General features: G+C 38.7%; 1 protein-coding gene across 1 annotated transcript in view; it reads right to left on the bottom strand.

Annotated features, from left to right (window-relative positions):
• The window catches only part of LOC139454196 (uncharacterized protein C20orf96-like), a 156,641-nt gene that overhangs the window by 86,813 nt on the left and 43,237 nt on the right, over positions 1-26,591 (bottom strand). The window contains exons 3-4 of the mRNA XM_071235764.1: positions 17,955-18,088; positions 13,078-13,136 (exon numbers count right to left, since the gene is read on the bottom strand). Coding sequence (XP_071091865.1) covers positions 13,078-13,136; positions 17,955-18,088 — 193 coding nt within the window. The remainder of the gene's footprint in view (positions 1-13,077; positions 13,137-17,954; positions 18,089-26,591) is intronic.

Below are 26,591 nucleotides of genomic sequence, written 5' to 3'. Positions count from 1 at the left end.
CTAATACCACTGGTCTTACAAGAATTGGATCGAATCTCCTGCTTCATTGCGTTGTATTTGGTGAGTTCTGACAGCACTAGACGAAACTCATCCTTGGATATCTTACAATCAGCCAGTGGTGTTGAAATATGATCCTCGATGCTGTTCAACTATGCTTTGGCGAGTATCCGAATATTATTACGTTTCAATGCTTTCTTTTGCAACTTACGAGAAATACATTTTATCGCAATTCCTGCCAGTCCTGAGACTCCGGCTGCTACTTCAATACCAAGTACGATAGGCACGGCGATTATAGTTGATAATAAACTAACCCTGGCTACACCGAGTCCCATGCCAGCCATTACAAGTGCAGTGTCAACTCCATCGAGAACATTCACAGCTCTGCGATACTTTTTATACAATCCAAGTCTCAACTCCCTCTCCTTCTCTATTCAATGTTTTATGTCGCTTATTTGATGTAATTGAAATCCATCAACAGTATCCATCTTTTCAGATGCTTCATCGAGCACCGGATATAAACTCCTAATGTATATTATTATATCATATAATAGTCTTCAATTGGTCTTGCTTAAATGTTTTGAGAGTATACATCAGCCTTATTAAATGTATATTATACGGCATGAATATCTTAATAAGAGAAATGCTGTCACTTTTAATAATTTGGACCCCCTCTAGGGTTGCAACGGGTTATGCTCCGATATGAATAATACTGCAACGTTGACACTCATGTTTCTTAAGCCATTTAATTAATAGACCTGGTAATATCTCGAAGGCATCTTCTGGTGCATTTCCGAACAAGACTTCAATAATAAGTGTAGAAAGATCAGGTATAGCATTCAAGTTCTGTTTTATATCATTGAATTCAGTAACCAAATTTAAACTAACATTTTTTAATGCTGGACGACTCAATAACATGACCTGGGTTTTCTGGCAGGGGAGTGACTAAGTCACTTTTTCGTTTTATGTTGAGGGGATATAAACCCTGTGTACGATCCCACTATTCATTAACTTAATTAAATGATGTCCCTTACCCGTCATCACATATGGTGGGGTAATGACGATATTCAGTAGCCACTCGATTTTTTCTTCTACCATAGTCGACTTATTATCATTATGAGATTGTATGAAGTGTTTTTATTGAGTCTACTAACGTTGACATCACTTAAATCTCCTAGATTACCTGTGAATACAACTTCTTTCCGCTTGTATACTTTATCTTGTGTCTCCGAGATCGGAAAGCGCAATTGTATTGTCTAAGGTTAGGAGTTCCAGGGCCTGATGAATTAACCATTATTTATAATATGGAGTGTGACACTCAAGTATCCTATATGTGCAGGTTGATGTTTTACATCTAATACAGAAATTTTGTGGTCTGAAATAAAACCCTGTTTAAACTTTTTATATTGCAATGATCTGAAAGATTCCGTTCTACCGCTATTGTATTTTTCATTTTTCACTGGAATAGCTCTTAGCAGAGTTGAAGGACTTTCAAGTTGAATATTATCCGTTGTACTGATCTGATCAAGATGGATGCACAACTCTTTACAGTGAACTAAATCAGGCACTTTAACTCCAACCTCTGTTTTGTTGGGTCGTATCATTACTTTTTGTCTAAAAAATCCAAGTGTATCTGCTAAGTTCTCGTAAAGAATTACAACCCTTTCTCCAGCGCTTAAAATCAGCATCCCATTCGACTCATTTTGGGTGAGACTATCTCCAAAAGGCTTAAAAATTTCATCATTGAGTGAGCATACGCTGTAATACCCATCAGATATAGTGTGCACTTCTCCATTTATCCATATCTCATTATTACCTCTTGCAGCACTTATATTGGTCCACCGCAGGTAATACGTTGCATCTCATAGAGCGGCTTCAAGCTGCCCAGCCGAGTTATCGATAGCATGAAGTAGTTGAATAGACTGACCATCTGTTATTCCTGGGAGTGTAACATACATATCAAATATACAAAGATACTATATCATAACTTAAATATGAAATCAACTTACATTATGAATCAGTCAATTTTAGTAAGTGCCTCAGGTGCTAAGTCTTTTGTTCATTTCCCTAATATCTTTGAAAAATACAGGGGCATGACAACTAGCGATAAAATGGTGCATGATTGGTTCCACAATCCAATGCAATTTTGGCAGAACCAGTTAAACTTTGTCATATGGTGTGCCACAACAGGATGTGGTGTATCTCTTTATGCCCCTGGATCTGAACTCAATAAGTCTGTTTTATCATTTCCTGTGTTCTATCAGATGAGACTTATACTTATAGAAATTAGTGCCCCATTACCGCAGGATCAAGCATGGAATTCCACAAATAATCCGTACAATAGGTTCGCGTATGAGCGTATTTGTCAGGAATTTACTATTTCTTCGAGTAAAGATATCGATGAAAAAACAGCGCTTATAGTAGGTGGAGTCGCGGCTGGTTTACTCATGATTTGGATAAATAGTCTTTAATGGATAAGTACAACAGCCCAGCAATTGCTACGATCAGTGTCCACAAGTTTTGACTAAGCCAAGTGGTGGTCTTAGCTAATAAATTCAAGAGCCAGGAATCAATACTCCCTATTATACCTGGAGGTGCAGACGCGGCTTTCCCAGCGAGCTTTCCCAGTGCTTCTGCTTATGCTTTTAAATACTTTTTTATCCACTTTTTACACCATATGTATCACTAGGAGGTGTAGGCGGTGTGGGTGGTGCACCTACACCGGATAACGCGAGAGTCAAAGTCGATAAAATAAATCCCAATGCGGTAAAAATACTGGCTATGGTTATCCCCTGTTCTCTGAACAATGTTGGCAGGCCAATCCTTCGTCTTCTAAGTTACGCAATCTTTCCGCAATGCGGCGTCTACTGAATTCATCGCCCACTTGTTCAAGTTTTGTTTTCTCATAAGCTATATGCTTGTTGATTTCAGACAGCTTGGCTATATTATTGATGAGTTCTCCCTGCATTGTTTGCTTTGCCTTGTCAAGGCCTCGTAATTCCCTAATACTGAGCCCCGAGGATGGTAGCTGTAACATGGAATAATCGTAGTAGGTATCCAAGATTTCTCCCAGTCCATCCAAGGCAGGCTTTGAGTGTTCATCCAAATTCTCTTTATCTATGGCACTGAGTTCAGTACGCACAGTCTGAAGAACCTTAGTAGTCTTCGCAGAAAGTTTTTCTCGTGAGTAGTCTACAAAACCTAATTCATTCCGAACAATGTTGATGCCATGTTTTCTGGCTATTGTAGACAAGGCTAGGGGTTTACGAGTACGAGAATTCATAAGATCAATATCCAGAGAGCCACGCAGTCGCAATATTCCTTTACTATCTATCGTAAACTTTGAATAGTCACGACCAATAGGAGTTTCTTTTAAGGCATCGTAATAATCATTAATGGCTGGTTTCAAAAGTTCATCGTTAAGATTCATAAAGCTGGTTTCATCAGTACCCTCTTCGATTGTACTGGTATCAGTTATGTTATCCAGATTGAAATCATCCATTTTTTATATTAAACATAAGGTTACATAATTTCAATATAAACAATGTCTTCGCAATATAGACGCAAGTTAAACCCACAACGTAGACTTTGGGATCCATTAGGGGTCAAAGCAATTCGCCAGTCTGTAACTATAACTAATAACCTGAGTACCATTGATCAGAATCAAACACTTCTGGTTCGCTTTCCTAATCTAGGCGCTCATGATGTGTTAGTTCCAGGAACGGCATGACTATCATTTACAATTAATTTGACTTCTAGTCGCTAACAGAGAGCTCGTTCAGAACATAGGTCATGCGATTGTTAAGAAAATTGCTATTAAAATTAGTGGTAATGAGGTTTTGAGTATCGACGATAGCGATGTATACTTCTGTTACATGGATCTCTGGAGAACGGCTAAAGAATGGGAAACTTACAGTACCAAGGTATTTGTAATCAGAACACATTGAGACTGCGTGTAGGTGCTGATAGTGGTGATAATACCGTCGTAGAAGATAAGGCAGTTGCTGATGCATTAGGTAACCGATCCTATATTCCACTCGACTTTGAATTACTAGATAGTCACATGCCCTTCTATCAAGCATCCCTAGGCGATAGGTTACAATACGAACTCACTTTTAATGACTACAGCAGAGTAATCAAAGCTACTGAAGATGATACTTGCTATTCTATTGACAATATCTCACTGGAGTATGATATGATAACAGATCCTGAATTAGCCAGACAAATTTGTAACCAGTATACCGGAAGTTTAGCCATTTCGTGGCTTCGACACCGAAAGATCACAACAAAAGAGATACAACGTGGAATATCAATCTAAACATCCCCACGAGATCGTTGAAGGGTATTTTAATGTTGTTCGAGGCCCCTTCTGAAAAAATTGCAAGAGATACCGAGAAGTTCTACAATCCCAAGATTATAAAAGTAGAATTGACTATCGAGGGCGTGCCTAATCAATTATATAGTCAAGGCATTCAAGCATATCAACAGTGGGATGAGATTAAAAAACTCCCTTCTATAAAATGAAGCCCAGAAGTTAACACGGTCGTGAAAGATCTGTCTCTTGGGGATGTATCGATGGCTGAATTCCTTACAACGAAGTATGCACTATGGCTCGACATGCGAACCACAGATGATGACCAACTACACGGTAGTGGGCGGAGATTAGAAAATGCCAGTGAGGGTGTTACTATACAGATAATGAAGCTCGCCAAAACGGCTGGTAAATTAAACATATATTTGTATGTGATTATGGACGCGCAACTTAATATACAGAATGGAAGATTCGTGCAAGTGATCTTTTAATAATCTTCTACCTAAAGAACCACACTGAGCTATCATCTGCGGGCAAACGGGTTGCAGAAAAACAACTTTTATTCTAGACATTTTACAAAGTCATTATCAGGATGTTTTTGCCCATATTATTATTTTGTGCCCGACTATAAACGTTAATAAAACATACCTATCGAAAGATAGGGTAATGAATGATCCCGGGGTGTACAAAGTTGATCAGAGTGATCGTTTACAAGACTGTTTACAAGTATGTCATGAAAAATACAAAGGGGAATCAACCCTTTTTATAATAGATGATTGCAGTGCGAGAAAAGAACTTACCAAAAAGAAAGATATGCTTTCATATTTAGCATTCTCCGGACGACATATGGAGCATAGCATTTGGGTACTTACTCAAAAATACAACTCTGTTCTGAAAGATCTGAGAGAGCAGACCAAATAGGTAGCCCTGTTTCATTGCAAAGACCTAGATTCATTTGAGGAATGTCTACACGAAAATGATGTTAGTTCTACCAAGCTAGAGCGAGATAAAGTGATAAAACTGTTAGCGGAAACGAAGCACTGTAAGCTTGAATTGAAAACTGACCAACCAGCTGCTTATACAATTGCTTAGCAAAATTATAGCAACTACTGAGCAAAATATAGCAACTGCTAAGCACAATATAGCAAATTATAGCCAAATTTAGCAAATATAGCAAAATTAAGCAAAATACGATAAATTGAACATTATTCAGGAGATAAACATACTAAAAGCTAAAGCGCTCGGTTCAAAATTAATATAAAGAGGTATCTATTCTCCAGTTGGACTACATCAAATTTCAAAACACAGTAGGTTTATCTTCATTCTACCATGACGGCAACAACGCTTTGAAAAAAGGCGCTCTCTTGCAACGCGTAACAACACAGGCACACAGGTTCGCAATCTTAGAACATTCCGAAAAGTGGTCACAGGAAGTTATATGTAACAATTATTATTTAACTTCAAGACTAAAAACACCATAGTCGTGAGTAGTTCAAAATAAGTGTTCAAAACACATAGTTTTTCAAAAGAAGTTGACAAATAACACTCCAAACTTAGTCCAAACACAGATGTTTTAATCTCTACCAACTTGTTGTACACTGTTGAACACTGTGGACTGACTGTCAATATTCTCGGAAGTTGCGAGAGAGGTCATTTCTTGGAAATCGAGCATGACATCATTTCTATTGTAGGGGTGACAGGTTGTAGATAAAGGTTTTAAAATGCTAAACAAATATATTTCTACAGCAAACTTTGTGAATTAACATTCTATAACACATTTAACATGTGTAAGTGTTATTAGTTAGTTAGCAATTACCCCCAGTAAACAATAATAACATCAAAATAAATGCCTCTCCACCCCGAAATTGGATGTGGCAGAACTTGACCTACATCACGGTTACTCACACCTCGCAGCTGTCAATGGCTGACAATCTTGTTTACATTCTCTGTTGCTCCGTAAGCAAGATGACAACCCCGATCTATGATGTGGTTCAACATTAACCTGTAGATTTACTGGGAATGATCGAGCCTGCTGGTACAAAACGATTACCAATGGAACTGAGTATGACTGAACAGCCGCTTTTTAGCCTGCAGACGAGCCAGACATTTTTTACACGAGGTAGGGCCTATCTTAGAATCTGCATAGTGTGACCTGTCAATTTCATGTATTCCAAAGCCAGTGTGTGAATGGAATGAAACATTCGTGGCCCAGACATAGTGGGTCGTGTATGATTTTCTTAATTGTCCGTGTTCTGTAATGAATTTCATCAAGTTTGACTTCAATGATAGGGGGACATTGTTTTCGTGGATTTGCGAATGGAAAAGTGTTTTCTGAGTGATGGAATTTCAAATCCTCTTCTGCCAAATCCTTACGATGGTGGTTGACTGACATAGCGCTAATATCAATCACAAGATGGTTTGTAAACAACAGGTTGTGATGAATAAAGTGTTTTCAAACAATTTTTATAATTTATATTTTATATTTTACTTTCATTGTCGGTTGTTTCAATGAGGAAATAGCTTAAATTGTTCCGATTCTGGTCACCATAGAACAATTCCCTAACAGTTTCATAAACATTTCATCTGTATGCAATAGATATGCCTTCGTTAAATCTTTTAATATCATCATTGAAGCAGTCAAGGTTGAGGCCTAGCCAACGCCCAAAACATCCGATATCAAACTACCGCATTTTACAGTTTATATCGGGTGATCGATCAGCAGCCATTTTCTATGAGTGAATGAGTGAGTATGGTTTTACGCCGCTTTTAGCAATATTCCAGCAATATCACGGCGGATTTTCTATGAATTGATATGTAGGCTATCTATGTATTCTTACCCACGTTTTTATGTGAATAGGCTTAATATATTTGAAAGGGGTTTCCGTAGCAAAAAGGAAACCTCTTTTTAACCAATTAGAATGAAGCATTCATCAATGTCATGGTAGAATATATAAAAATGTGGTTTGAAATACTCTTTTGTAACAGTTTATTATTTTGGGCTGTATATACAATATCTTATTATGTTAGACTTAAATATCTCCTTAGGTATTACATCATGGAATGTAATGAACTTATCGAACAACTGCTCCAAAATGAGCCAGAACCTATGGTAGATAAATCTTTCGATAAACATAGAGAAAGACTTGTGGCTTTGGTAGCCGATGGAAAATGTTCCCAATATTTTGGGGAAAATTATACTACTCAAAAAATTGATAACATGGCCGATGAAGAAATTTAAAAACTGTACGCGAGTTACGAGTCTAGACTGGGAGCTACCATGATTAAAACAATAGGTTCGGCCATGTTACCACTATACACAGTTGTAGCTGCTACGAATCTTCCTATTCCGGCAGAAAATCGCATGTATTTATGTGAATCTCTAGAGAAAGACCCTTTCATCGAACATACTATAAGCGCAGTAAGCTGTGAGTTTTATCATAGATAAGGAATGTTCTTAGCGCCACTTACCACCGCTTTAATAACAGCTAGGTATTGTCAATATAAACATACGTGCCAACTTACTAATAATGGAGACGGAAATACAACAAGCACAATCCCCGAATGCACAACAAGTGACTGAGGAAACACAAGCGATTGTGGTAACACCACAAGCCCCTATTGCATCACAATTCAGAGTGACTAAGAATCCTCGAAATGTCGCAGCTGGTAGGAAGGGTGCGCTAACGAGAGAGGCAAAGGCCCACAATTCAAACACTGAACATAGCCCGATTAAAACTTGGGCTCACTATGCTATAGGCATCATAGCAGTGGTATGGTTGTTTTTTAAGACCGGAGAAGAGAAAACACCACAAGTTCAAAAATGACATAAGGTTCAATTAGAGTTAAACCCTCATGTAATGTTATAAAAGCATGACTACTCCAGTTACAGACGGTAAAATGTTGGTAAACGCAACATAGCATTCAGCGGTGGTCAGCGGCTTGGCCATTGGCTATGCCAGTATAGCTAAAATGATTACTAAAGCCACACCACCCAAGCCAGATTCTAATGGTTATGATATTGGTATGATGGTTCTAGATGTAGGACTAGCAATGGCCACAAAAGATATACTAATCAAACAAGGGCTTATTCCAGAAGACATAATGAAGTAATTAAACATTTGAATATTTTATAAACATAGTATGGCATCAATTTTGATGATGGTTGGTGGAGTTATTGTTAATGCTCTAGCTTTTTCGGGGAGTAATTATTTATTTACTACTATGGGGGAATCAAACACTAAAGAAATTGAAGAGGAGCGTATATGACATAATAAAGCATTAGAACAACTCGAAACAGCTCAGTCAGAAACGGCCAGACGCAGAATGGAGAGATTAGATTTTATTTATTCATTTATTTATTTATGATGAACTGTGTAAACAAGGACATTCAATTCAAACGTTTTAGGATGTTGAATCTGCCATGCATGAATACTTCTTGTTTATGGAAAGACGCTTGACCCAATACCAAGGCCAACAATAAGTCAGTCTTATACACCCTCAGAGGCTCAGAAAGACCGATAGTATTTATAATGTTTGGGTTGTCGGTAATTGCGATTTTCAGCTACACAATTACGCATAAGCTATGATCTATTATGTATCAGCTATGTCGGACTGAGTCTTATCAGCTATGTCACACTGACTGGCTGACTGCTGGGCAGAGACTCGGCTGACGACACATATTTAGACAAATGATCCTAGAAGCGTATATTTATCATAAACATATATATAAATCTTTATATAGAGTTTAAGCAGGCTATTATGCGATCAAACAAAACATGATGGAAAGAAATATTTCTGCGAAAGATGCCTGCATGTGTACAGAAGACAAGATCTATTAAAAGCGCATAAAGAAGACTGCAGAGGTATTGGACATACTGCTATCAAGATCGATATGCCTAAAGAGGGAAATATATTAAAATTTGAACATTATTGTAATCAAATGCCAGTACCGTACATAATTTACGCTGACTTTGAAGCACTTATCAATCCTATAGAAAATACCGAACACAATACTGAATGTAGTTTTACATACAAAAATCAAGAACATATTCCTTGTGGGTTTGGATAAATAGTTGTAAGATATGATGGGAAAGTTCCTAGAATACCTACAAAATAAAGAGAGATTAATCAGAGAAAATGCATCGCGTAAGAAACTCATGTGTATGACGAGGGATGATTGAAGTGCGATGAAGTCAACGATTTGTCATGTTTGTAACAAACCCCTGAATGGGAATTCTGTAAGAGATCATTGTCACGTCATGGGTAGTTATCGGGGAGCAGCGCATAACGAGTGTAACTTGAAACTAAAAATGAATTCTAAAAAAAATACCAATCCCGTTGTGTATCATAACCTTAGGGGATATGATTCTCATCTCATTATGCAAACTATATCTCAAAGACTGATGGCGGCTTAACGTGCATTCCTAATGGAAAAATACATATCATTCTCATTGACTAAAACTATACATTATACGGACAAGGATGGGAAAGCCAAAACAAAATAATGGACTTAGATTCATAGACTCAGTACAGTTTCTGTTATCTTCCCTGGACAATTTAGCTAATGGCAACAATCCCGATGACTTTGCAATAACAAATCAATATACCGATACACTCGTCATTTGTTGTTGAGAATAGGTGTATATCCTTACGAATATATGGATGATTGGTCTAGATTTGACGAAACTAAATTACCACCCCTTGAATCATTCTATAGTAACTTAACAGAATCTAAAATAACCGATGCCAATTATGAACACGCTCTGACGGTCTGGGATAAATTAGGTTGTAAGAATGTAGGTGATTATCACCATCTGTACTGTTACTCGCCAATATATTCGAGATATTTAGAAAGACATGTTTAAAACAATACAGTTTGGACCCGGCATGGTACTATTCCAGTCCCGGACTATCGTGGGATGCATTGTTGAAGAAGACCAGTGTAGAAATAAAACTACTCACCAATTATGATATGCACTTGTTTGTTGAGAAAGGATTAAGAGGTGGTATATCGATGACAGCGAAAAGGTATTCTAAGGCTAATAATAAATTAGTGGAAGCATATGATCCGAGTAAACCCAATACACATATATTATATCTTGACGCCAACAATTTGTACTGATGGGCTATGAGTTAACCTTTACCTATGGGTGGTTTTGAGTGGATCGATGTGATTGATATCAATGTGATATCGATCCCAACAGACTCTGATAAAGGGTACATACTAGAAGTTGACGTGGAATATTTAACAGAGTTACATAAAGATCATAACAGTTATCCGCTAGCTCCCGAAAGATTAATGGTTAATAAAGATTGGATGTCGGAATATCAACACTCCTTGATAGGTGATACTAGGTTAGCTAACGTAGAAAAACTCATACCAAATTTGATGGATAAGACAAAATATATAGTTCACTACAGAAATCTCCAGTTATGTCTATCGTTAGGCATGAAAATTTGTTGATGGAAATACAAACCGAGGATGTGTATAAAGATATGGCAGAGAAAAATAGATATGTACGACATGAGCGATTACCCAAAAGATAATCCACTGCACAGCGTAGTAAACAAAAAGGTGTTAGGTAAAATGAAGGATGAATTTGCTGGGACCCCTAGTGTGGATTATGTCGGATTAAGACCTAAGATGTATTCTATAAAGAAGTCCGATAATGGGGTGTTAAGAAGTATGTGGTAAAAAAGCATATCAAACACGAACAGTATAAAGAAGCATTATTCAATGGTAGAGCATTCAAACATGAGATGAACACTTTAAGAAGTGTCAATCACAGGATATATGGATTAAGAATGAACAAGACATCATTATCCCCCTTAGATACAAAGAGATGGATTGATAAGGTTGGTGTAACTACCTATGCTTATGGTTATGGTGGTAATACTGTATCGTTGGGAAATATGAGCAACTCTTCTCGTACAAATGCCCTGCTGGTCCATCTTTAAGATAATAAAGAATAGGCTCTCCTTCTTTCATAACCAACCGACTAATGTTATATATCTTAAGGGACCAAATCGAATCGGTTGCATAACGTAGGCCTCCTTTGAGTTAACCAGGCTGGTATAAATATCTTACGCTTACTCTATCCCGAAGTTTTCGTTCTTTGCCTTTCCTCGGTGCTGAAGATTCGGAAGTCACAGATTTCATTTTAATCGCATCGGATGGTTTCTTCCCGATTAATCTCGTTACTTCATTATTCAGCGCTGATACAACAGCTGATAATCGTGTCACCCATTCAGTTGATCTTAATCGTTCCGATTTCATTTCGATCCAATACTGATAGCCAAACAAACGTTCTGTCCGGTTAAATCTTTCAACGATAGCTTGACTACGGTGGGCCTCTTTTTCACCACGCCTGATTTCCACCTCGTGCTTTGTTAACAGTTTAGTTACTGATCCCATAAACTCGCGACCAGGATCTAGCCCAAAGGCTACTAGCTGAGGGCCACGATCTGAGCATAAGTTGTTAATGCACGGCCTCCTGTCCTCTACTTGACTGGGTCATTGGATGAAAAGATAGTGGGTCAGTATCTAAAGTTATCATAACACTGGTGACCATGGCACAAACAGGTCATATGTTGCTTTCACTCCATATGGGCGTGTTATCCATGGTAATCCCATTTAGAGTTTCCTTGAAAGTGGTGGGAAAGGCTACATGCCCTGTCTTCCATTATCAAACTGGTCGGCACAGCCATCCTGTCCAACTAAGCAGTGGGGATCTGACAGTACAGAGAGTCAATCCCAATGGTGGGTAGACTTCATCTTTGGATCCGGTTGAGGCCTGGCAGTTGTCCCTGACTGAATTTAACGTATTCAAAATCACCACCATTCTCTTTCTGCATCCCTCCATCTTGACTTCTTCCAGGACTCAGCGATCCATTTATCTCATGGGAGAGAAACACACTGGGTGCATCTAGACTCCCCTGAACGTTTGACCAACACCAGCAGGAGATGTGTGGGTAATCTAGGGTCTTGAAGAGCCTACACACCTTCAACTATACGTTCACCACTTAGAACTAAACTTAAGGTAAACTAAACCTCTTCACCTTCCACATAAATGAGAAGCGCAATCTATTCTTCTTGTAAACAACATAAACTGAAGATCCAAACTTTATTACAGTGTGAAAAATGATAAAATTTTGTGCTAGAACAACTCCCAAATAATTTTCATGTTGAAAGTAGCACACACAGGAAAGAAGTGAATACTTCACATGTGCAGAGGTTTCAGAAGAGAGATACTTAGAGAATAACCAATGAGCAACGAGGAATTACAGAGCACATGTCATGAGTGAATAAATTATGTAAGTTTCGAGTCAGTGGCAAGGGACTAACAGCATTCACTCACGAGGGACAGATTATCAGTTTTGACTAAGCTTTTCTATATATTACTCATTGACATTTTAAAACCAAGAAGTATGAATGAAACGTCAACCCAGACACATTTCAAAGGAGGCAAGCTATGGTGACAATGACTACATGGCATCATGATCGATATTCATATTTTGTCAACAATGAAGCACTGACACATTGGGGCTTTAAATGACCAATCAGCATTGAGAATTGCCAAAATGGACATGTGCAAATATCAGAAAGTTCTTACACACTAGTATCAAAATTGATTATGGATAGTTGACATTGATGAGGTCTTCTGTTGAAAATCTGAAGATATTTATAGTGTACCATTGCTTATTATATAATCATGTGGTACTGTTGTCTAGAAGACGTATGACAAAGGTATTCAGGTATTCAAGGATACAGCTCCTTGTGTCTTCTTTGGTATTCCAGCAAAGTCTTCCTTCGTGTGCGTAACCTCAACTACAAAAGAAATCAAACTGTACATTTCATCTCACACACACGTCAACTGAAAATGACCGACGAATATAGCTATGGGTTGTATATTGAATAAACACAGGTCTATGGCACTGCATGAAGCTCACCAGGATATAAAGTCAACAGTCAATTTGTCAACAAAGACAGCTACACAGAGATCCAGATAAGCTGCATATTTGCATAAGATAGGCAGAATATATTACCATAACCCATACAAATGTGTATGACAAATTCATGAAAATGCAAAACAGTTCAACAACAATTACCCAATGTAGCATGTTCATTTATGTACATCTATATTTACTGATCAAAGGCATCACCTGTAAATAGCTGTCTGGTTTATTTTAACTTAGACCTGAATCACTTCTGTGAGCTTATGCATTATGCTTATCCTGACACACTTAAGGCAAAACATGAACTGATGAAAATCAGATGCCGGACAAGCAAGCCATTGATATAAGATCATTTGACTTTCAGGCATGCAAGTTCAAAATAGCTTAAATGTTTGGAAATTTTGGATAAATTCCTGAAAAATCAAAGCATTTTCCAATTACATTTGATTGGATGGCATTGAAGGCCACAGTCACAAAGTGTAAAGTAGCTTGTGTACTCTATATTGAACATTTAATTTCTAATTTGAATTTGAAGAAATCTGGTATATACATGACCTCTCAAGAGGATCATCACATCACATTTAGGTGACCTGCAAATACGGTCAAGGTCACAAGAGGATACATAACGATTTTTTTCTCCAAATTTCAAGCTAACTGGGATTCATAGATGGCAGATAGTGCCAAAACACTGTAGATCACCTGGATGAGTTATTACCAGTTAAATGTCAAGAAAAACTGTGAATATTGAGAATGAAAACATTGGGAAGAATGTAACAAGTATCAAATTTCAGCAATATGTTTTAATCTGCAACAAGCTTAATTTACCTTTCCCACGTTTCGACTCTGATTTTGTAAACGCCTTACTGAGGAGGTATATTTTTCTTATGCCATACAATTTGTTCCTATCATCTTTCAAACGCTACATTTAACCCATAATGTTGACAATCATTGCCATAAAGGATCATAATAGAACACATGTTATACTTGGGATATAACACTTTTTTTCTTCTTTTTTTTCTACATTTTATTTCACCTTTTCCCTGTTACATGAGGAGGATGGTCATTCTGAAGACAATGTATGTATACATTTGAGAAAAATTAAATACAAGTATTGGAAATGGTGCCAAGGTAATTTTTAAGAAATATTACAAAACATACACACAGTCAAGCATTCAAAATATTATTCAAACACTGATCCTGGCAAGAAACAAATATGAGAAAGAGATACATATGTTATTGTTGTTCTGCTTCTTCAAACAATATGTATAACACTTTCTTAGTATAGTACAGATTCTCATACTATTTTTGGATTGATTCCCTTCCGGGGTTCAAACCTACACTGCCAGAATGAGGCACCTCATCGCCATCACACAATATCAGCCATCTCACTGAGCCACCGAGGCTTCCACAAAAATAAAAGTCTGACAAGTGGTAGTTGAGATCACATACTTTGTTTTACATTATATTAACTGGCGTTATCCATGACAATGACACTGACGTTGTTTAAAATGGGCAATAGCTGAAGTTCCAACCAGTCTATGAACACATCACCTCCTATAATTTCCTTCTGAAAATCACCAGTTTTCTTTTCACCTCGAAAAATAGAACACATCCATCAATAAGCCCCATATCATAAGTTGCAGAGTGCAAAACAATGACATGATTACGTTTACCTGATTCTATGTACCATTGGTGCTTTTTGTCCATCTGCCGATAGCCACATGTATCTGGATGCCCTGACTGTGATAGTTAAGAATGGTTTGGAGATAATGTGACCTCATAGACAGGATGGAATATTCTCGGTTATCGCCATGCACACGCAGTGTATCGAAATCCCATTTCTTGGAGAGCAATAGTTAGTGCAGTCCGGGAAACATTAATTGTATCTTTCATTCCTCCCAAATTCTACTATAAGACAGGGTTACCTTCTGCTCATAAAGCTTGTACACTCTACGCCTTCAGGGTGAAACAATACACCGATATTCCGATGCATTGCGATACTTGACCAACGATACAATATACGATAGAGGTGGGCCCATTTATCAATACGCCACGATACAGAACGCAAATCTCAATTACATCGTTTCCTCGCTATTGTGCCTTTCAATAAACCGCTAACTTGGTTATAGCGTGCAGTAACGCATCACTCCCCAAAACATACTTACATTTTTAATAAGCTCAGATTTTACACTGGAAGATGTTTTTCCCCATCTCAAAAAACATTATCAGCTGATCAACTCAAGCACATAACACCGGAAATACCAGCAAGCACATAACACCGGAAATACCAGTCAGCAAATCCGAACTGAAGTACACAATTCAATACCATTATAATACTATCTTGTTATTAAAACGTGTTCATTGTATATATGGACTTGTGTTTGTAATATATTTTATTAATTTTATCTCAAAATTTCCTTCAATATTGTTTTCATTAAGGTAGGTGAAATCGTGTGTGAAGAGATACAGCAACCACGGTCAGATTACCGGTTTTGATGCAATGAAACGAACTTCAGTTGCTAGAGAACAGATACATATATTAAAAATGCCATACTTTGACTCATTAAAATTCATATTTGTGGCAATTTGGCTAATATATGTTAAGATAATGTTTTCGCATACATACATGTTGCGCGGGAAGTCCCTACGGTGACTGGTCAAATTGTTCCATACGTAAAAATATCCTGCAACAGCAATCACCAGTACCAAAATGCTAAGCTTGTGGTTCTTATATATATATATATAGTAAAAGCTGCAACTAAAGTAACACGATATTGGAATATATTATTCCTGATAAAACAATAATTTCTGAAATTAAAAATTCTTTGCAGTTGTATCACTGGTGAAGTACATTAATTCTTTTCTGGTGTTTGAACTTTGAATTGTTTTGGAGGAAAGTTAGGGAAAGTTCCACTTTGAAGCTTAACAACTTCAGTAGTCTTGTTATTATAAAATAATTTTGACTGTTACATAATCTTGAACGGTTCAATCTTGACATGCTTCAAGTCTTGTTTTGTTTTTATCATATCGTATCGTGACCAGAATATCGAGATGCGTATCGTATCGTGACCTTCCTGTATCATTGCAGCCCTAATATGCCTAATCACCCTGTATCAAAGCTGTCTAATATCCTTTTACGTCCCAGTTTTGTTTTTGAGACCGCCCCTATACCTGTTTTGTTTTCTTATCATACCGTAGACTTGATGGCATGAATTGAAAACCCCATAGCTTGGGCAGTTCAGTAATTCACCCTGTCTAAATTAATAAATGGTTTCCCTCTAATTCTCTAAAGTGTAAAGAACTTGTATGCATTTCCCAGTACAGACTCCATATCATGTACCATGGTTATGGCTATGCAAGTGTGATGTTACATGCATCATGGGAGCAATGTTAACAAAACAAACAGCATCATTTTGTCATTTTAGAAGAATTTTCTCAAAACGATTTTTGTGTGTGGATTAGATGTTTTATGAAGACTACATTATCATCATTATAACGGAGTCACATGTGCACATTTCTATAGTACTTTCTGGTTTCGTTCGAATTTTTGTCTCCTGTAAACTTGTTAATAGGACTCTTTGTTACTGAAAAACTTCAAACTACAGGTACATTGTAGGTCGATCGGTAGTTACTCGATATTTCAATAACAGTCTGTGAAAAATTATATCCTTTTTTAACAGGCAAAAAGCAGTTTTCTAGACTCTACTGAGTGCTATAGGTCCCTAGGCCTTGCCTCGATGGATGAAACTTTGGCTGTTTTCGATTTTGACCAGCCAACCTTGACCCCTGACCTCATGGAATAGATAAAATATCTTTTTCATATTCTCTCTGTATTTAGAAAAAAAGAGTACATTAGTAATTTGGTGATTTTAAGATGCTTCAACCTTTGAATAGTGACAAATACTGATGCAACAGAGCCCCCTCTGGACATTAATATATATTTGTTAAAACTGCTGCTCAATAAACCCTGATGTGGAATACACACACACACACACACAGACACACACAGTTGTTTGTGTTTATATTCAAGTTGGTATTTCCGCTATCCAAAGTGTGCAGTGTCTTATTGTGGATGGTCATTTTGGAGACATAAATGCAAAGTTTAACTAGAGTTTGCCACTAACATGGCTGTATCCCCCCCCCTTGTTGCAGAATTTATGACATAATTAAATCTAAACAAACCCTAACCTTTTTTAACTGAGGTGGAACTTGTCATGGAAATTGTAAAAAAAGAAGAGTTTGGAACCTAAGTCCATCTTGTTGCCATGGAAATGTAAAAAAGTAAAAATTTCTAAAATTTCTACATAGCAAAAGGCACCAGTTCAGCATGTACCTGACAAACCTGCAAAGTTTCATGAAAACATATTGAACAGTTTCTGAGTTATGCGAAACGAAATGTGACGGCGGAGCCCGTTTCTATATCCCCCGCCAACTTTGTTGGGCAGGGGATAATTAATGCAAGCAAAGACCACTCGCATTTTTCACAATTAATTCACACTTGCGTTAATTTCAAGATTTACAGAATACTGTATGTGAATTGTGTCTGCTATTGGTATGAAATTACCATTGATGAATCTCAAGTGTTTTATGGTACATTAAAATGACAGACAGTTGATTGAGTGCACTCAATCATGTTTCAGCCTAAAGCCCTAACTTTAATCATTACTGAAGCTTCAAGCTCTCGACAAACCTCAGTTATCTTTATTCTTTCTGAACGCTGCTTTTGTAACTGTTCCAACTTGGCTGCCTGTTTCTTGTCCCTGTATGTTGTGTGGCGACACAACTCATCTGCTTTGGAAAGACCAACAGTGAAAGAGACATCATCTGCAACATTATATTGAAAACATAAGTTTCAGCTACAAGCAGTGTACTGGTTAGATAAACCAATAGTACCGGTATTAAGAAAGTAGTGTAGTACATATATCAACAGATCACATGTGCACACTTTATACGATATGACTGCATAGGTAATGCTGGAACTGATGACTTATGTGGTGTCCTATATCATGAGATACTTTAATTATACAGGCGTACAATTTGTCACAATGTACTGTGCAACAATTGTTATTTAAAAATTGACTTTCACTTTGTGTGAGTTCATTGGAGTATGATACTTCATAGAGTAAGGCCCAAATTGTACCAACATTGGAGCTTGCACCTAAAAAGGCACCTCAGGAAAACGTTGCCAATTTCAGTGTGGAATAATCTTTCTATCTATCTAACCAGTCCATGAAGCACCAATCACTTTCTCTTCCATCTGCCTCAAATAAAAACATGTCATAAGTTTATTCTGCGCAGCCCTTGGGTTTTCGGTTTTACGCAGAGCTCTATTGTTTTGAAAATTGAACTAAAGGTGTGATGTCACACACTATTCCACGCATGATTTAAAAACACCCTGACAGTCGACATCGTGACCCTGACAGTCGACATCGTGACCTTGACAGTCGACATCGTGGTCTTGACAGTCGACATCGTGACCCTGACAGTCGACATCGTGGCCCTGACAGTCAACATCGTGGCCCTGACAGTCGACATCGTGACCACTACCAGTTGTATGTTGAATGAGTAAAGGCAGCTTGGGAGGAACTACCAGTTGACATGGTGAAGCGAAGCTCTTTGAAGTGTTGGATAGCCAACGCAATGGATGGTTCACAGGAAGATTGCTTGTTTGAAAGCTGGTTTAGATGAGAGGGCCTGTCCTCATCTGGCCTACACCCCATATCGCTATCAAAACAAATCTATGGATGAGTGCACATCACACTTGTACCCTTATCCCTTGAGTAAAATGAACTCTTCCAACAAGACAACAAAGAATGTAAATGACTTTTGATACTGTAATTTCTTTTTGTATATGAGATCATCTTCACAACTCAAATGTTTTCACAACATCAAATATCATATATGTATAGCACTGTACATTTATATCCATCATCTTCATGTTTTATAACATTAGCACTACATCATTACTAGCAAAATTACTGTAATTTGATGAAATGTCCAACTGCATCCAGAAACTGGATTACTGATCTTCTGCCAGTAGCAAGCTGTCTCTCGGTCCTTGCATCTCGTCTCTGTCAACACGAGCACGAGGTCTCATGGCACCACCCAGTCCAATCTGCCTTCTTGACTGTCTATCTGCTGTCTCGATCTTCTTGAGTTCTTTGACAAACTGGAAGATGTTGGGATGGGCTCTCGGCATTCTCTTCTTCAGGCCATTGTGGAAACCTTCAAGATGGTTGTTGGAGCATGGACCGGTGTTCTCGTGTTGATACCACAGGGCTCGAGGGAACTTGGCATTGAAGTCCACCCATGTGCTGGTGACGTAGTCGTTGAACCTGGTGATCTGCTGCCCATCTGGTCCTTGCTCCATCACTTCAATCCAGGCATCTTGGACTTCAGCTAGGGGGAAAAGCGGCAATGCTGCAGCTCTTCTGATGTGGGTCTGCACTGCTGGGTTGTCGGTGTAGTCTCGGGCCAGGCCTCTGTCCACAACTTGTCTCCACAGACAGGCGTAGTGGAAAAAACATCCTCTGATGGAACTTGCTGGATAGACATCGCTCAGCTCAGCTTTGAAGATGTGCCACTTTCAGACTGAGGCTCAAACTGACTGACTGATATAGAAGATTTAACGTGCGCTTTCCGACTGCAGCGTATTTCGCACACGGCGAGGCTCAAACTTAAAAACTAACATATATACCTATTCCTAAATTGGAGATGAGGTGATCCTGTTAACATTGTGAAAGCTATTTCGTTGATCAAAGTAAAGAGGAACAATAGTACTTACTAAGGTATATATATACACTTACAGAAATTTGGAGATGAGTAGACCTGTTAAAATGCTCAGATTGGATTATATCAGGTAAGGTAATGTATACACACTTACAAAACTTTTGAGATAAGAAGACCTGTTAAAAGTGCATTATAACAGTAATCCTGTATAAACAGTCAAAACAAATTCAAGGATCAGATACCACTATAAAAACATCGGATTAGTTCAAAGGCCCATGTACTCAGGTCATTAATTCATATCAATGAATGAAATCATTAATGGGTTAATGGACAGTACCATTCTACACAACAGGGGTGTGGAAGTAACCATTTGTATTTAGTGTAGGCCAGATGAGGTGTAGGCAGGTGAGTTGCAGTTTGTACTCCAAGCGAGCAACACCTCCCCAGCCAACACAGAGCATTGCCTGATAGCCAGCCAAGGAGAACCTCAACATCGGTAATTATCACGTTATCCTCTCAGCCTTATTCACATACTCTTTAAATCACTCTCACCGTTTGTTTGTTTGTTGTTTAACGCCGAACCTAGCAATATTCCAGCTATAGGACAGCGGTCTGTAAATAATCGAGTCTTGGCCAGACAATCAGTTGCAGTTTGTACCCCAAGCGAGCAACACTTCCCAAGCCAGCACAGAGCATTGCCTGATAGCCAGCCAAGGAAACTCCATCATCAGTAATTATCACGTTATCCTTTCATCCTTATTCACATACTCTTATTAAAATCACTCTCACCGAATTAATCACAAAACCCCTAAATCCTTAAAAACAACAACACTCAACTCTTATAAATAACCAACACCTTATCCTCCCCCATCTCCCTAACACAGCTCGCACTCATTTCTACTCACTACCCACGCCCACCACTCAAACACACCCTTTGACCCAACTCCTAAAAACAAAAAAACACCTAATCCCCCCTTCTCCTTAACACAACGCACGCTCTTTCCTACCACCACCCACGCCCACCACTCACATACCTCCACTCTTTCGACTAAATATCTCCTAATCCCCGCTTTCCACTTGTCTCACCTAATCCCAGCCTTCCAGCAACAAAATAAATCTTTAATAATAATTAATCCATTTCCCAAACCCCCCTACTAAAACCAACAACAAATAACCACCGCAACCTCCTCCGCCTCCTAAACACAACTCACCCAGTAAAAACAACAAACCAACTCACCTCCCCAAAACACAACTCCCACTTCACCACCACTCACCACAACACACGCTCTCCAACTCTCCAACACAACACCCAAACAACATGACTGACACCCGCAACGCCACACTCGCAGACATTCCAGCTCCTTACTCACCCACGCCTGCGGAAGCGCACAACACTTCCGGGAGGTCACTCGAAAACATCGTCCCGACCAAGCATGGCGAAAACACGACACACACCCCCCCCCACCAAACCAGCTAACTAGCCACCTCAAAACACCAAAAAACGCAAACTCGTCACATCCACTCCACCTCCATCGCCCACACCCTCCCCGGCCGCCTTCCTCACCACCTTCGCCCTCAACTTCTTCTCAGCAGGCTCAGGCACCACTCTCTCACTAGAACTTTCGGCAGATAAAATAGGACTTTGGTTTAAAAGAGAAAAAATAAATTACAACAATATTAAAAAAGCCAACAAAGGATACCAGATAATCTTCCCTAACCGAGAATCTTACAACGCAGCAAATAAAATAACTCAAATATTCCACGTCACGGTAATCAAACAAACACCTAATTGGCAACAATATACACGAGGCGTAATTAGGGTTAACCCAAGGGAAACAACTGAGGACTTACAATTATACTCTCTAGAAGCTAACATAAACCAAGACCAAAACCCTCAACCCCTAATCACCAGCACGCGTAGAATAACCTCAACTAGAAACGGAAAAAAGGTCCAAACCTCCATTGTCATAATCAACTTCAAAAAGACCGCTAAATTCCCTAAAGCCCCAAAACACATATCCTTCGGAGCCCACACCAACTTAGAAGTCAAACCCTATATAAAGCAGGTTAAGCAATGTTCAAAGTGCCTCAAATATAACCACACTGCCTCCCAATGCACATATCGTAAAACTAAATGTAGTAAAAAATGCGCAAAAACAGACTGCACAGGCACATGCACACCCTGGTGCATCCAATGCAAATCCACCCAACACACTTCACTTTCAAACCAATGCCCACACAGACACACACTCACCCAGCAGGCCAACAAACACATAAACATAGACACGGCTAAAATTCACACACGAAAATTTGCTACACCTGCATCTAAACCACTCCTCCCTACACCACACCCAAACACCATCCCACAAACAAACACCCCACCCATAACTGACAGCTCTGTCTGGGGCCCCTACCAAGAAACCGCACCCACCTCACACACACAAGCAGCCACTCAACCAACCACGAACCCTCCCACATCTCACATAGCCAAAACATCAACCCCCGCATGCAAAACAAACCACAAAACAACACGACCCTCATCCAAGCACCCTACAGCCCACATGGCAACAACACTCCCCCTCAAGCAAGCACAACAACAAAACAACACAAACACTAAGAAATCATCAGCTACACCCATCCCGCAAACACCTACACAACCCTCCACATCACATGCCTCCCCCATGGAAACTCAAACAGCTAACCCTAATCTAACCGATGACGAAGATTTCTCCACCACTGAGGAAACAATAGAAACTACTCCAACTAAAACAAACCAAACTTCCCAACCAGACAACACCCAAAACCTAAATAACCTCACCTTACTCCTAGCATACATGCATAGTCAAAACTCCCCCAAAAATAGCATGAAATCATTCCACAAAGTAGCTTTCAATCTAAACTTAACCAATCTACCCTTCTTCCTCTTTAACCTCCGTCTAAAAGAAGTCACCGAATAAACTAAAAACTAAAAACTAAATCACCAATCACCCGAACCCAATAATGGAAGGACTAAATATTTTTCAGTGGAACGCCAACGGACTCACCTCCCACGGCCATGAACTAAAAACTAAATTTAAACTAAGTAAAGGCCCTCACATTGCTTGTATCCAGGAAACCAAATTCTCAAAAAAATCCAAATTTACACTACCTAACTACAACTCAGTTAGAACTGACAGAGCAAAACCCAAAACAAGAAGAGCCGCAGGAGGACTAATCATATTTATCAGGGAAGATATAAATTACGAAGAAATAAAAATAGACACGCCAAATCTAGAAGCCAACGGCATTAAAATCACATTAAATAACCGAAACATAAACATCATAAATATTTACCACTGGGCGGAACAAAAAGTCCAACATGAGGATCTAAACAAACTACTCCGAATAAGCGATTAATCTACTATATTCCTAGGAGACTTTAACGCTCACCATCCTACATGGAGCATAGATGATAAAATAGATAATCATGGCAAATTAATCTCCGAATAGATAGAAACAAACGATCTAGTACTCCTTAATAGCAACCAGCCCACGAGGTACGATAAGATAAACCAAAAAATGTCGGCTATCGACTTAACCATATGCACCGCAGATCTAACTTCAAACGTATGTAAAGTAATGGAATCAATGGCTAAAAATAGATTACAACATTACTTAACCCCCCAAAACATCATAAACCCAGATCAAAGCGGTTTCACTCCTGGCCGCTCAAACCTAGATAACCTCGCCCGACTAGAACAAGATATTAAGACAGGACAACTAAATAAACAATATACCACAGGCATCTTCTTAGACTTCTCTAAAGCTTTCGACATGGTTATGGCACGACAGGCTAATACAAAAACTTAAAAAAATAGGACTCAAAGGTCAGATAATAAACTACATCCAGGACTTCCTAAACAATCGTAAAATAACCGTGGGTATAGACCAAACACTATCGGACCAATGTCCCCTAGAAAATGGCACTCCACAGGGCAGTATCCTCAGCCCCACCCTCTTCAAAATGATGATAAACGATCTATTCGAGGGCCTATCCCCTAAAGTAAACACATCAAAATTCGCGGATGATGGAGCCATCTGGATCCGCACTAAAAGCATGAAATTGATCCAAAATTTACTCAAAAAACCTCTTAATAAAATACAACAATGGGCTGACAAATGGGGCTTCTCCCTTAACTCAGAAAAAACAAAAGGAATAGTATTCAAACATAAAAACATGAAACCCGCCTCCCCAATCCTCCAGCTAAACAATCAAACAATCAAATTTCAAAAACAAACCAAATTCTTAGGACTTATTTTCGATGAACATCTCACCTGGGATGCTCACATCCAAAACCTACGAACTAAATGCAGTAAAGACCTAAACACCCTAAGATGCCTAACTGGCTCTAACTGGGGAGCCTCCAAAGATACTCTCCTCTCTCTCTACATATCCCTAATTAGATCAAAACTAGACTAAGGCTGCGCCATATACAACACCCTAAACAACTCTCTATCTAAAAAACTTGACTCAATACAATATCAGGCTCTCAAACTCATTACACGCACCCAACATGGCACCTCCTACACCTCACTTCAGGCCTTAACAGGAGAAATGCCACTAAGTCTACGCAGGGAACAGCTAAGCTTAAATTTCTGGGCCGCGTCCCAATCAAACCCTCTCATCCAAAACTTAATAAACCAAAATATCAGCCCCCAAAACCAAGCTCTAGCTCGTAAACACCCCTTACTTACCCCAATATCCCAAAGAATAACAAACTACCTAAATGAACACCAAATTAAAAATCTTAAACAAAACTGCAAACAATCAAATATCTTCACCCCTAAACTTAAAATACCCAAAATAGACACAACACTAGCTAGCCAAATAAATAAACAAACCGACCCAAACATAGCTAAAACTACCACACTAGCATACATACACGAAAATTGGCCAAATTGGTGTCACATTTACACGGACGGATCCTCAGATCCGACCTCCAAACACACAGGTTTCGGAGTCAATACCACACAACCAACTAAAACCACACAATCCTTCCGACTCCCAAACAACCAATCAATATTCACGGCAGAACTAATGGGCATGGCCTCAGCCCTCCATAATCAAGAATCCAAAAACCACAAAAAAATCCTAATACTTACCGACTCCCTAAGTGGACTGCAAGCCCTCCAAAACAAAAATACCAAAAACAGACCTAAATTAATAAATCAAATACTTAAAAGCTCCAACGACCTAACTAACGCAGGCAAACAAATAACCTTCTTGTGGATACCCGCCCACGTAGGAATATACGGTAATGAAAACGCCGATAAAGCAGCTAAACTATCCCTCAAAATCCCAGAAATAAGCTTAAACTTACCAATCTCAAAATCAGAAATTAAAAGTGTAAACAAGCAAAAAATCACCCAAAAATGGCATAACCTATATCTAAACTCAAATAGCCAAATCAAAAAAGTGATCAGCAAACGACTAAAAAACACACTACAGCTAACTGCCCACACTGCAAACAACCAGAAACCCCAGAACACGCACTCATCCACTGCACACACTACCTCACACATCAAACCGCATTACAAACCACCCTCAATCTAAACAAGGCTCTCACTCTAGAAGCAATACTAAACCCACAAAATAAACTAGAAAACTTCAAGGCCTTAGGCGTATTCTTAATAAAAACGGAACTAATAAAACGCATCTAAAAACACAATAACCTACCAAATCAAAATCAAATAAACAAACAAACATCCACCATACCCAGCTCCCTTAGTTCTCCTCCCCAACCCCATCGGCATCTATTCCAAATCTCAAAATTCCCAAATTCTATATTTATAAGCAACCCCTAAACCCCCTTGGGTTGCACAGACCACTTTCGCCCCTTTCGGAAACACACTAAATGGCCTGGCCGGGCCCGTGTGCGAAATACACATCAGTCGGAAAGCGCACGTTAAATCTCCAAAGTAAGTAAGTAAGTAAGGTGTAGGCGATATAAGGTGTAGGCCAGATGAGGTGTAGGCGATATAAGGTGTAGGCCAGATGAGGTGTAGGCGATATAAGGTGTAGGCCAGATGAGGTGTAGGCGATATAAGGTGTAGGCCAGATGAGGGCAATCCGATGAGAGATCCGACACAACCAACATCTCAAACGACTTTGAAGATGAATTGAATGGTTATTATGATGACAGCACAGCTTTGGCAGCTTGGACATTCTGTGTGCAGAAGACTGACTTTAAGATATATTTGTGTTTGTAATGAAAACTATATGACAGCAGCCTGTAAATAAGTAGATAAGTCTGGAAGGGACTCGTGCAATTTGAATGTATTAATTTATGATATGTATGATTTTTCTTGTGTTGTTTAATGCCTCATATATGACAGCAGCCTGTAAATGATTAAAAGAGTGGAAGATTTGTATAAATTGATTTATCATAAGTGATTGAGTGCATAAATAAATGGCTCATAAATTGAAATATGTTCTTTTGTTATTACTTCATAATTGAACTTTATTTTTGTGGCACAAATGTAGTGTCGCTCCTTGTAAATACAAAATGACAATGTCTGCTGGAGTTACACACCCGACAAAGCGACGTAGAAAAAAACA

Source organism: Haliotis cracherodii, unplaced genomic scaffold (genome assembly GCF_022045235.1).
Source record: "Haliotis cracherodii isolate W230 unplaced genomic scaffold, xgHalCrac1.p SCAF_10, whole genome shotgun sequence".
Taxonomy (NCBI): domain Eukaryota; kingdom Metazoa; phylum Mollusca; class Gastropoda; order Lepetellida; family Haliotidae; genus Haliotis; species Haliotis cracherodii.
This window is presented reverse-complemented; position numbering and strand designations above follow the sequence as displayed.